This window comes from Gymnodraco acuticeps, unplaced genomic scaffold (assembly GCF_902827175.1).
Source record: "Gymnodraco acuticeps unplaced genomic scaffold, fGymAcu1.1, whole genome shotgun sequence".
Lineage (NCBI taxonomy): Eukaryota > Metazoa > Chordata > Actinopteri > Perciformes > Bathydraconidae > Gymnodraco > Gymnodraco acuticeps.
In genome coordinates, this window is record NW_022991044.1 from 2501 (window position 1) to 15450 (window position 12950).

At 42.2% G+C, this 12950-nt stretch overlaps 1 protein-coding gene across 1 annotated transcript; it reads right to left on the reverse strand.

Moving 5' to 3' along the window:
• Positions 1–6528: 6528 nt before the first annotated feature.
• On the reverse strand, positions 6529–7385 carry LOC117559828 (gap junction delta-2 protein-like; the record flags this gene model as incomplete). The annotated part of the gene is made up of 1 exon (XM_034236519.1): positions 6529–7385. A coding segment is annotated over one exon (850 nt), but the record flags the coding sequence as incomplete, so codon positions are not given.
• Between the last annotated feature and the right edge of the window lie 5565 nt (positions 7386–12950).

Sequence of the window (12950 nt, forward strand, 5' to 3'; positions counted from 1 at the left end):
ATCTGGTGAAAGAGAGATGAGCACGATGCACGGGAGGGCCGTTTGGTCAAATCCGGATGTCGGTTTAAATCCCACTCTGCCTGTATCTGCCACTCAGCGTAATTAGATGAAGTAATCACGATTGGTATCATGACAGATTACTGAGAGGGTGAGAGGTCGTTTTCTGAACCCTGCTATGGTTTTTAATCTAGAGTGCGGCGCACCAGTATCAGACGGGGGTTTGAAAGGGGGGAAGCATTTTATTTCAAATTGAATCTGTATAAACGAGTCCTCATTCAATTTAACGCAGTAAAAACACAATGTCTAATTTTGATGGCATAATTGAGTACAAGTGCACATTTCTCTTTCAAAAAAGTGTAGTCAAGTTTTAAATCTATCTTTTTTCTAAGTTATGGCTTTTACATTTATATAAAGTAAGGAACCCTTGAAGGTTTAAGAGGGGCACTCCAAAGCCCTATAATGTAATGTCACGTCTTTTCGGCAGTATATTAGAAGTAATGCGGTCGTTCAATGATCCGTTCATGATTGAAGCAGCTTAATTACATGCTGCTTTCCTGAGGAATCCAATCATTTGCTACAAAAAGTTTGGAGTTTAATGAGAGTGAAATAGCGGCCATTTTAAGCCCATTTTTTTCCAGTAACAGTTAAGAGTAACAGCTTTTTTGTTTTTCGTTTAAGGAGACCTGAATTGCTACATGACATATGTGGGGCAGTAGTGTGCTGAGGACGAGGGAATGTTTCTGAATTCATGTTTTTGGTAAGGACCTCAATAGCACCAACAGGTAGACCATTTTCTTGGGTGGGCTTCACAGTACAGGGTAAGATGGTCAATGGAAAGTATGCTGACATGTTGTAATACCATTTTTAAATGCAGAAACAGCATTTTTACTAGAAAATATTGTAGTAAAAGATTCTTTCCTGAGTCTGGCGGCAGTACTGTTCCTCACAAGGAGCTTCACTGAGGATGTAATCATGTCTAACACATGATGGAGAGGCTGTAAATTGGAGGTTAACTACACATTGTGCTGGGGACTAAACCCTGGAATGTTCTGGCGTTTGCTTGTATTCCTGCGTACCCTGTGTTTAACAGTAGATCACTTGACTGATTGATTGGCTTATAAATCCTCTTTTACAACAAATTAAAAAGGTATATAATCATGTGCAAGTCTCTTAAAGTAGAGGATTTTGCGTTGTGTAGTGGTTCTTTCAAAATCTTTTGGGAGACTGTAATAAGAAGTTTAAACATCACTGAGTTGGTATCGTGTGCCTGGCTCTGTACCATCTAAACAACTGGGTTATTAATATACACAACTGGCATCAAAAGCTTCATATTGGACTTAAAAAAGGTCTTTCTGCTGAAGAAAACATAGAAACATGCTTATTCTAGCCGTTACACATGCAAACACATCTTTGAAAATCAACCAAATGTTGCATTTCACTTTGGCAAGGGAGGAAGTATAACGTATTTTTCTGCTATTATATTTTCAACATTCTACCCTTGTTTGTTTTTTAAAAAGAGTTTGTTCCTTTACATTGCAATAAAAACATCTTTTTTTGATATGTCACTGCACAAAAAAGAGCAACAGACAAGAAAAATGAAGTCAAAAAGAGAGATAAGCAAATTATGATAAAAGAAATAAAAGTTGCATAATTCATTTCACATTGACAAATATAGAAAAAGCAGACCGTGGAGAGAAGTGGACTGTTGGACGAAGAACGGCTTGGAGAGTGTGTGAGAGTGTGTGAAAGTGTGTGAACTCGCTGACTGTGTGACGGCCGGAGCATTTAGTGAATGTATGAATGTAAACAGAAGAAGACCAGGACACATTTATGTTCCTCTGCATCTTCACGTTGTGTTCGTCAGGGTTTCTGACCTGAATGAAACCAGAGATAACAACAGAATCCAAGAGGAGGAAGTTGAAATGCACATGCTTTTACACCTACTGTGTGTTGTTATATATTCTGTTCAGTTGTGTTTCTACATTATCCCAAATGTTTGCAACAATTTTCAAACCTAGAGAAATCCTGTATTAAGATAAGAGTACAGCACATGTGTCAAACTCAAGGCCCGGGGGCCAAATCAGGCCCTCGGTGGATTTAATTTCGGCCCGCAGGATAATTTCTAATTGCTATTAGATCTGGCCCGCCGGTATATTGCACGCACACCTTCACTCCATCCTGAGGGTCTCCTCCGCTCAGAGCCTGAGCCCAAACATTGATGACCTTGCACCCAAGATGAGATGCCAAGTATCTGAACTAGCATCACAGAGCAGCACACTGAGTTCAATGGATGTTTCCTTCTGCACTTTCTCTCTCACGACAACAGGGCATGTTTGGTTTGTTCTTTGAGGGAAATAGTTTTGTTGAAGCTGTTGTTGGCCTGTGGGGAAATGTAATCATAAGAAATGACTCTGGAAAAGCTGCAGATAGAGCCATAAGAAATTAATGCAACTGATTATTTAATGTTTAATGTTGTTTTTATAGGCAATAATTGAAGCTTTGTTAGTTCCAGGTTTAATATGTGCAACAAGTTCATTTCAATACGTTTTGCAATAAACATTGAACCAGTCCGGCCCTCGACTAGTACCCATTTTTTTTATTTCGGCCCACTGTGTATTTGAGTTTGACACCCCTGCTCTAAATGGTGTCGTATCCTTGTTGAGCAAAATGTAGTGCTGTGATTGTCTGCCAGAAGCTGTCTTAAACATACTTTTTTATCAAGTTTTAAGTCACATTTTTAAAATCCACTTTTTAAATCTGATGGAAGATTTGATTCATCGGACGACTGGATCTTAATTTACCAAAGAAACAAGCTGAGCGAATGTTAGCATGTACTAACAAAGGTCCATCTTAAAGGTCCCATGTCATGGCCATTTCTACTGATCATAATTCCATTGTTGAGCTCTACTAGAATAGATTTAAATTGTGCAATTTTCCAAACTCACATTGGTTTCTCACAGCATTTCTGTATAGTATGTGTATTCACTCTCTGTCCTACACGGCTTGTTGGAGCTCCTGCCCCCCCCCCCCCCCCCTGTGAGCCCAGTGACCGTCTGCGAGACAGCGAGACACAGCGAAACCTAGCCTAAACTAGTTCTGCGGTGTCTCGCCGACCTCACACCAGTGAGCCAACTCACAGTGTCCCGCTCCTCGCAGCAGCGAGCCTCGCAACGTCCCGCCGAGTGTGCGATGATTGGTCCAAACGTAACGGCTCCGCGGATTGGTCCATTTGGACCAATCTGAGTAGCCGTTACATTACGTCACTATACCCGAAATACGTCACTGTACCCAAGAAGTAAACAATGGAAAAAGAGAAATCTCCAACGAGGCGTTCTGGGGCAGCACAGACAGGTCTTCTCTGTGTTAGAGTTGTACTCGCTACAGGGTGTACTTTGAGGGTTTGTGACTCTGCAGACCGTTTACATGCAGAAAAAGCTACATAACTCACAAGGGGACGGGTAATAACCAGAAATGCATGACATGGGACCTTTAACTTATCTTACTCGCTCTGTGCAGATTAAACATGTAGAGTGCAGTGACCGACCTGCAGGAGCCACGTTTAGTTCAGGACATCAGCTTGGTGAGCTCAAGGTCAGCGGTTAAGCCTTCGCTAGGAGCACCAGCTCTGTTACTGAGGGAAGCCATGACTCAAACTCTATTATTAGGCATTCTGGCGTGGCCACTCAGCCCCCCTCCGTGCTTACAGTAGAATGCACCGATCCATTTGAGCTCCTCAGAGATCCTCATGGGAGCCTAAGTCTGGGGATAATCACCTGTAAGAATCACTGAGATTATGACAGGGGGAGTGAAAGGGGAAACAGAGAGTCAGAGGGGGGATTTCTTCTGCTTCAGCTGTTGGTGCTGCATCAATTACTACTGACACTCAGTGTAAATGTGCTTAGGGTTTTGAAGCAGTATTAGCTGTTGTCGTGTTAAGGTAATTCCAGAGTAGCTACGATGCTGTCCTACGATACAAATTCTTTAAAATAACTACAAAAGTGGTAGAAAGTAAAAAGTGTAAACATCATTTTAGGTTGGTATGCATTTGCTTTGGATTGTAATTATTATTTGAAAAAGTTAAAAGGTTATTTTGTCCATTTAGAGACGTGGATTTGAGTTGTAGAAACAACCAAAATAAACTAAAGTAAACATTTGCAATAGCGTGCATTTTAGTCATCTAGTTAAGTATCTATTTTCCCCTTTGTTTACCCCCAGCATAATGACAGAGGAATTGTCCAAAGGCATTGTGGGAAATGTAGGGAATCGCTAAGCAAAGCACAAGCAGGTAAGGCAAGTTAAGGGAAAGTGGACACAACATATATTCAATTAGAAAGATTTTGACATTACAATTTCAAGTTATGGTGCAATTTAGTGGAAAATGAAAAGGAAAGAAATGAAATACTGAAGCTACAGTTAGGTCTGCTGATGTGTTTATCTGCTTGTGCATTAGTGCATAGGGGGCCCTTTAAACCCCCACATGTGGCAGTGTTAGGCTCCTACAGTGTCAAGCTACATAAGGCCATTCAATGGGCAGTGGTAAAGAAGATTCTTAACACCAGAAGCAACTTTGCTGATCTGCTACAACGTGTCGGGTTCAAGATTTTCTTTTAGTTAGCTGATTTTTAAGAATGTCACAGTATGTAAACACAGGATTGAAGATAAACTGATTTAAAATGTAATGGCTGAGAATATGTGTGTTTACTCGAGTTCAATCATCGGATTTTCTTTTATATGTAGTGCTGTGAATCGTCCCTATGTCTGGTTTCACAGGCCTGCTCTAAATGATCTTAAATGACGCATTAGTGTATGAGTTCCAACATTAGTTCCTTCAGTCTGCCACTCTCCAGCCGGTCCGCGTTAATCAAGGTGCAACACACTTTTTTTCATCTTGACGTTCTTTTTCTCTTACAAGGCATGCATGCTGAAATCCAGTCTGGAAAGAAATGCAAACGAAAGAAAAACACAACTGTCCCTAGTAGAGTTACTACACAGCTTGATCATTCAAGAAACATCACGTAATGTAAACATGCCTTTTTCAAACGGCTCACAGGCTGTGCAGCTGATTGTGCAGAAGACTCTCGGTAGGGAGTAGGGAACGCCTGCACAAGCATTGTTTTACATTTTGAATGCAATCAAGAAACACTTGTTATGAAGTTGCACATATTAAAAAATCAGCTGCACAGACTCCTCGTGCTCTGTAGGCCTTCATGCCGTTAATCAGTTCCTTCAGTGAGAAATGCTTAAACAAAAATGAAAAAAAGACAGACAATTTACAGCAACATGTCCCAACCAACCCCGCACGCAAAGATAAATAAATCTATTTGGATATACTCTAAATGGATAAATAATATTACCATGATATACTCTATGTAACTTTATCAACAATAATTAAATATCTCAAGGATGGCACCATCGCTTTTTTTGAAAAAACAAAGAAGAAAAAGAATTCATGGTGATATACTTTTTATAAAATCTGTAATAAAGTGATGTCCTCTCTTCCCTCTCCTCTCGCTCCGTCTCTCCTCCGTCTCTCAGCACCCTGGAATGCTGGAAGTTTGGTTTGTGCTTTAGGAGAGACGCGAGTTCACGCGCCGTTTGTCCGTTTGGTCATTAGTTCCCCGCTCAAGTTTACGCAGAAGCAGAGCAGCAAGAGTCGTTACTGTCACCAGAAGCCCCTGGGGTCCATATAGCTGCCAACCAGCGGAGCACAGAGAGGCGAGGGATCGGGGAGAAAGAAGTGTTTATGATACTTGATGTGTTTGTGTTCAAATCATCTTTTGCCAAGAGACAAAACATAAACATCGTCAGTCTTCTCTTGGCTTTAGCTCGTGACAATGTTCCAACCGAGGCGACACTGATCAGACGCAGATCTTTCTCTCCTGGCTTCAGTCTAGGAAAACAAAAAGACCTTTGGGGATATCATATATGTTTTCTCACAAACTCCGCTCTCTAGACAGTTCTTCCGTTCCTCCCCGTGCCCGAGCATTGAGGCTGACACAGTCCAGAAGAAAAGCACCATGGGATTCATCGAACACCGCCGTCATCTTCCAAATGTCCCGGAAGAATACAAAACAGCCTCTCATCTCTTCTCCTCTCCTTAACCCTCGTCTTCTCATCTCCAGCCCCTTGAGGATTTAATTCCCCCACTTTAAAAGAAAAAAGGGGCAGAGGAGAGGGTAATTCGTTTTTTATTTTAAAGACAAAAAGTAGAAAATGGCAGTTGGGATATCTTCCCCATGAGACCAACATATGTTCATCATGTTCATTTGCAAAACAGATCTTTTTTCTTCCTCCTTCTCGACCATCAAAGTCGTTGAGACGGAGGTTTGGTTATTTTTACATTCTGTTTCCTTCAGGAGGGGTCATCTCAGTGCCGTCTTCATCAAATTAAAATCATAATGAATTCCCTCCCTTGCACATTCACCCCCCATTCACCCCCCTCTCCTCCTCCTCCCTCCTCCTCCTCCTCCTCCTCTCCTCCTCCTCCTCCTCCTCCTCCTCCTCCTCCTCAAACCTTAATTTCTTCTCTTCATCATCAGACGTAAGCTGATTCGCTGGACTGGGTGCGTCCGAGGTTTGGCGGCTGGGACAGGTGCGCCATGTCCTTCTTCCTGATCTCGCAGATGGACTTCCTGCGGGCCTGAACGCCTCGAATGGCGGCTTTAATCTTACGCCAGCCCAGGTGGTTGAGCTCGGCCAGGTTGAGCACCACGCAGATGCCGCTCACCGCGAACATGAACACCAGGAACACCGTTTTCTCCGTGGGGCGCGACACGTAGCACTCCACCTCCTTCAGACACGGGTAGCGGTCACACTCGAAAAGCCCGTGCACACTGAAGCCGTAGAGGAAGTACTGACCCACCAAGAAGCCGATCTCCAGCGCGTTTCTGAACACCACCTGGATTATGTAGAAGCGGGAGATGCCTTCTTGCCGGCGCACCTTGGAGCTCTTCGAGTGGGTGAGGCCTCGTGGCGCGTTGGGGATCTCCTTCACTTCCAGGCAGTCTGGTTCCTCCTTTCCTCCTCCTCCATCGCCGCCATGTTGAACGAGGATACCGTTGATGTTGCGGAGCTTACGAGTGCCGTCCCTTCCCCCGTAGTCCCTCTCCATGATGGGGTAGAGGAAGGAGTAGCGCCGTTCTTTCTGCTTGGCCGACTGGTGGACGGAGTAGGTGATGAAGCAGAGGCTGGGCGTGCACACCAGGATGATCTGGAAGACCCAGTATCGGATGTGTGAGATGGGGAAGGCCTTGTCGTAGCAGGCCTGGTTGCAGCCGGGTTGCAGGGTGTTGCAGACGAACATGGCCTGCTCGTCCTCGTACACGGTCTCTCCAACGATGGCCACGATCAGGATACGGAAGATCACCACTACAGTGAGCAGGATCCTGGAGAGAGGAAGAGAGAGAGAGAGATGGGGTTAATCGTCAGAGAGGCACAATGATTTACTGTGTCAGGAAGGATGAGATGTCCTCAGATATCCTTCCTAGGAATTGTACGTGCTCGGTGGAAGGATACAGTGACAAAGGAAGGAACGATAAGAGAGCAGGGAAAGGATGTAAATGAAGGGAGATTTTGTGTTGAATAATCAGCTTTCAAAAGATTAAAAATAGACATATTGCAATGTAATAATATCCCATGGTTTTAAAAAGCAAATGACACCTTCATTTGAAGCGACAGAAGAAAAAGCTAAAGTAGAAAATAGAAAGAAGACTCGAGCCAGAATGATGGCTGAGAGGAAGGATCTGAAACCTAAATCACAGCAGGGGCTTCATGAAGGACTCTGAACTGCTTCACTTGAAAAAAAAAAAAGAGTTTGCAGAGCTAGAGAAAAGAGACGAAAGGGAGAACTAAAAATGCAGGAGGGGCTCACCCTGACACATAAACTGTAAGTCACTGCTTCTCCTGATAACAACCAGAGAAGAAGAGTGCTCCAAATCTCAGCCAGAGTAAACATTGCAGAAGAAGAACGGTTGGGAGCGGAGCCTCGACGGGACGTCAGCGCTCATAACTCACAGCTAGTTATCAACACACAGTTTGTTTGTTTGTTTGCGTGTGTGTGTGTATGTGTGTGTGTAAACATCTTCACACACACACACACACACACACACACACACACACACACACACACACACACACACACACACACACACACACACACTATGTATGCATCACTTCAAGGGACATTACATTGACTTACATGCATTTCCTGGAGACTTATCCTAACCTTAACCATAACCAACACATGCCTAACCCTAATGTTACGTCCACACGGCAGCGTGCGTCGACGCTTGCCGGTGGGCGTGTCTGGCGTGCGACCAACAACCAATCACATTGACCACCCGCCCTGGACACACAAGCACGTGGTTTGATTGGCTAGCGCTTTTACTGGCATATGATTTGATTGGCTGGTGCTTCCTTTTCTCAACTTTTGAAGCGAGCAACGGAGGCAAAGCCACGCGACGGATCCACAATGCAGTTCGGCAAAGCGTGACGTCACCCCATTCAAAGTGAATGGGAAGCGTCTCCGTTGAAGCAACGCACGCTGCCGTGTGTAGGGGCCGTAACCCTAACCCTAACAAAGTCCCCATAAGGGAGGCGAGTCGCCACACTTGACTGTGTAAACTGATTTAGGTCCCCACAAGGATAGTAATGCTAGGTCACACACACACACACACACACACACACACACACACACACACACACACACACACACACACACACACACACACACACACACACAATTATCTCCATTGCTGACTAAACTTCCCTCTTTCTGCCTCACTGCCCTAGCAACAGGTGACACAGCGTGATGAACCTGGTTTGCAGATTAGCTGCTATTACTGTGTGTGGTGTTGTGAGATTACTGATGCAGGAACTGGGTTACCTTCAATTCACTCTTTAAGTGTGTGTGTGTGTGTGTGTGTGTGTGTGTGTGTGTGTGTGTGGTGTGTGTGTGTGTGTGTGTGTGTGTGTGTGTGTGTGTGTGTGTGTGTGTGTGTTGGTGTGTGTGTGATGACAGGTTTCCCCTCTGTTCCTTTTTTTGCAAACATCTCTCTTTTTGTTCTTTTCTTATTTTTCTCACCCCTCATTTATGTTTCATATCTGAGACCATGCGAGCACTTTAGACAGCAAGCTTTTTGCCTTCTGCTCAGTGTGCGAGCCTGTGTTGTGTAATCTGTGACTAAAGTCTGGAACAAGGCTGCAGAGTGACCTGGATAAAGTGGTTAATCTGTTGATTGAAGCGGCCCTATTATGCCTTTTGGGATTTAACTTTCCTGCAGAATGTCATATAGGTTTGTGTGCGTGTAAATGTTCTGCAAAGGCTAATACCTCGACTCCTTTGTTTACCTCGGCAACATGGTCAAATCACTAAGTAACACTCGCGCTTCTATTGGCTAGCGCTCCAACACATTGTACGTGATAGGCTAAGGGACAAGACATCTCTAAGTCGTTGTCCAATCACAACAGAGCCGGCCAGCTAACCAATCAGAGCAGACTGGGCTCTGGTTTCAGACAGAGGGTGAAAAGAGGTGCTGCAGCACAGACAGTATGAGACAAATAAAGAGCTTTTTGAACATTAAAGCATGGAGACATGTAGAGACACTACATACTGATATACACCTGAACATCAGCAGGAGAGGACTCTTTAAAGTAGAGACACTACATACTGATATACACCTGAACATCAGCAGGAGAGGACTCTTTAAAGTAGAGACACTACATACTGATATACACCTGAACATCAGCAGGAGAGGACTCTTTAAAGTAGAGACACTACATACTGATATACACCTGAACATCAGCAGGAGAGGACTCTTTAAAGTAGAGACACTACATACTGATATACACCTGAACATCAGCAGGAGAGGACTCTTTAAAGTAGAGACACTACATACTGATATACACCTGAACATCAGCAGGAGAGGACTCTTTAAAGTAGAGACACTACATACTGATATACACCTGAACATCAGCAGGAGAGGACTCTTTAAAGTAGAGACACTACATACTTATATACACCTGAACATCAGCAGGAGAGGACTCTTTAAAGTAGAGACACTACATACTGATATACACCTGGACATCAGCAGGAGAGGACTCTTTAAAGTAGAGACACTACATACTGATATACCAACAAGTCCTCCAACTCATACGACCAAATGGGTCGATTGTTTAAGCGCTTAATACGACCTATAATTACGTTTTAAAGTTGTCGGCCTCTAGTGCTCCCGTTGAATGCAAACGTTACAGATGGTCGTTTATTCACAAATAACCCTCTCTGTAAAATCCTAAATTGTAGGATAGTTTGGCCATTAAAACGCTTTATGATTAGATTTCTAGCGAGAAGTATATATTGTACTTTTAGAATCCACGTCCAGTCGTTATGTAGGATCTATAGTTTGATAGATATTACGAAGATGATTTGAGGTTTCATCAGGAGAACGTGTATATGCGGCAAGCTTCCATGTAAAGTTACGGGTTGAAAACAGTATTTCCGGTCTCGACGTTTTCATAATAAAACCAATGATCAAATGATTTAACCGTGATATCTGCAGTACTCATCCACTAAAAAACATCAGTTTATCCTAGTTAATTATACGACATTAATTGGTTTAAATTGTGTACAATGCTTTTGTGTTTTTCCCATAGGGTTTTCTCTTTAGATTCTGAGAGACACATTTCTTTTTTCATAGGTTTTGATAGGCTAAAATCACGCCGCAATGCACGTCGGGATATGGTGTTTATGTGATATGAAATCGGAAAACATTTAAAAAAAATTAAAAAAAAACTTTATTCCGAGTGTTCTTGCTTTTCTCTTTGAAAGTCATCACATAACGGCATTGTAATACACGGTTCGGCTGCATTAAATATTACATATCTGCCGTAGATATGTATTTATAGAGCCCTGATCAGAAGACCTTTTGACAAACTGGAAGAGATGCCGCCAAAACTGAATACGTGACGTGGACCATAAATATCAACAATTAAACAACATCTTCCATTTCTTTTCACACAATACGTCTCCTTGCAGTATCAACACTAATTCGGCTGACTTTTATATTTGATCCAATAAGTAGATAGTCTGTATTTACACCATAACGGTGCACAGCTGATAGAAAGGGATTTTTTTGTAGTTTTTAAAGATATTACTGATTTTCTGAACTACCTTTCCAACTCCTCATGCAGTTGACTGTTACAGGTCGATAAAAGTTTATGGTACAATGCATAAGCTTCACATTGAGAGACTGAAACTGTATTTTCCTTTACCGTTCTGTTTTAATTTCACAATAAAGTGAATAGTCATATTATGTTTGATATTATTATGTTTTATTAACTAGACCACTGGTCTAAACCGTACCTCCTAGTGGTTAAAGCACGTTATTGAATTTAGTTGTTGAATAAGTTTAATTTTTATGAAAACATTTAAATATTAAGAGTAGCCTACATACAAAATAGGGGTCAATGATAGAAATATAGAATAGAAAATATCAAGAAGATACTGTAGTGATCTCTACAATAAAACAGTTTAGTGCAGGACGTCCAAAGATATTAACAGGTGGATGTGCAAAACAGACAAACTGATAAGGCTGAATTTTACTCAGGTGTAACAAAAGTCTGATTTAAGGGTTGTTTATATTTCACATCATTAATCAGAATCTGCAAAGTAACAAAAATAAATGTAGTAGAGTAAAAATACCAGGTTGACCTCTGAATTGTAGTGGAGTAGAACAAAGTAGTACATGCTGCTGTAACAAAAACATTTCCCAAATTGGGATCAATAAAGTATCTTATCTTAAGATGATCGATGGCTACTGCCATATTTGCTAAATGTGCATCTGAACCTTGACAAGTGCATGTTTCAGGCTTATCAATTAACAACAGGAGGGGTCACAGACATAAGACCAGCTGTTAAATAAAGCTCTTCTGACCTTAGCTGTCATGTGGGTATATTAATGCTGCCCATTATGGGCACAAGCAATTTTCACCCATGTATTAATTATATGTTTTAAATTTGATAACACCAATGTGTTTCGTATCCCCTAAACCTCCAGGGATGTATACAGTTTAATACTGGCAACTTCTAATTGTGGGAAATACGAAAACGTCTTATAAAACTACAATTCCCAGTAGAGACGTGCCATAGAACATATTGCGAAACACACAATAGCCAGCATGTGTAATTCTGTGGGGGAGGGCTGGGCTGGACCCGTCCAAGTCCAGTTTTGGATTGTCTGGCGTGGTTCCATTCCATTTCAAAGAGCTGTTTGACATTCGGCGTAACCTTGTCGCACTGCCACTCCAACATCCAATCACAGAGCTTGAGGGCTAATCACGGGGTTTGTAAAGCAAGGCGGATGTTGTAGTCCCAAACGATAGCTGGGGATTCTGGGTAGTGTAGTGTCTTCGGAAACTCTGTAGTGTCTAAACTCCGAAAAAACTATTTGTTTCTCCGAATCGAAGGTTAAAAACACAAAAGCATTGTACACAATTTAAACCAATCAATATTGTGTAATGTAAGGATAAACTGATGTTTTTAAGTGGATGAGTAATGGAGATCATTTGACAGTGTGGGGAATACTTCCGGTTTTATTATGAAAACTTCGAGACCGGAAATACTGTTTTCACCCATGCTAACTTTACATGGAAGCTGCCCCATATACAGTACACGTTCTCCTGGCGAGACCTCAAATTATCTTCGTATATCTATCAAACTGTAGATCCTCCACATCCACTGGACGTAGATTATAAAAGTACAATATACACTTCTCGCTAGAAATCTAATAAAAAAGCATTTTAATGGCCAAACTATTCCACAATTTAGGATTTTCCAGAGGGTAATTTGTGAATAAACGACCCTCCGGAGCGTTTGCAATCGACAGGAGCATGTTGTTTCTTACACGACCACTAGAGATGCTACACTTTAAAACGTGACTCTGGGTCGTATTTAC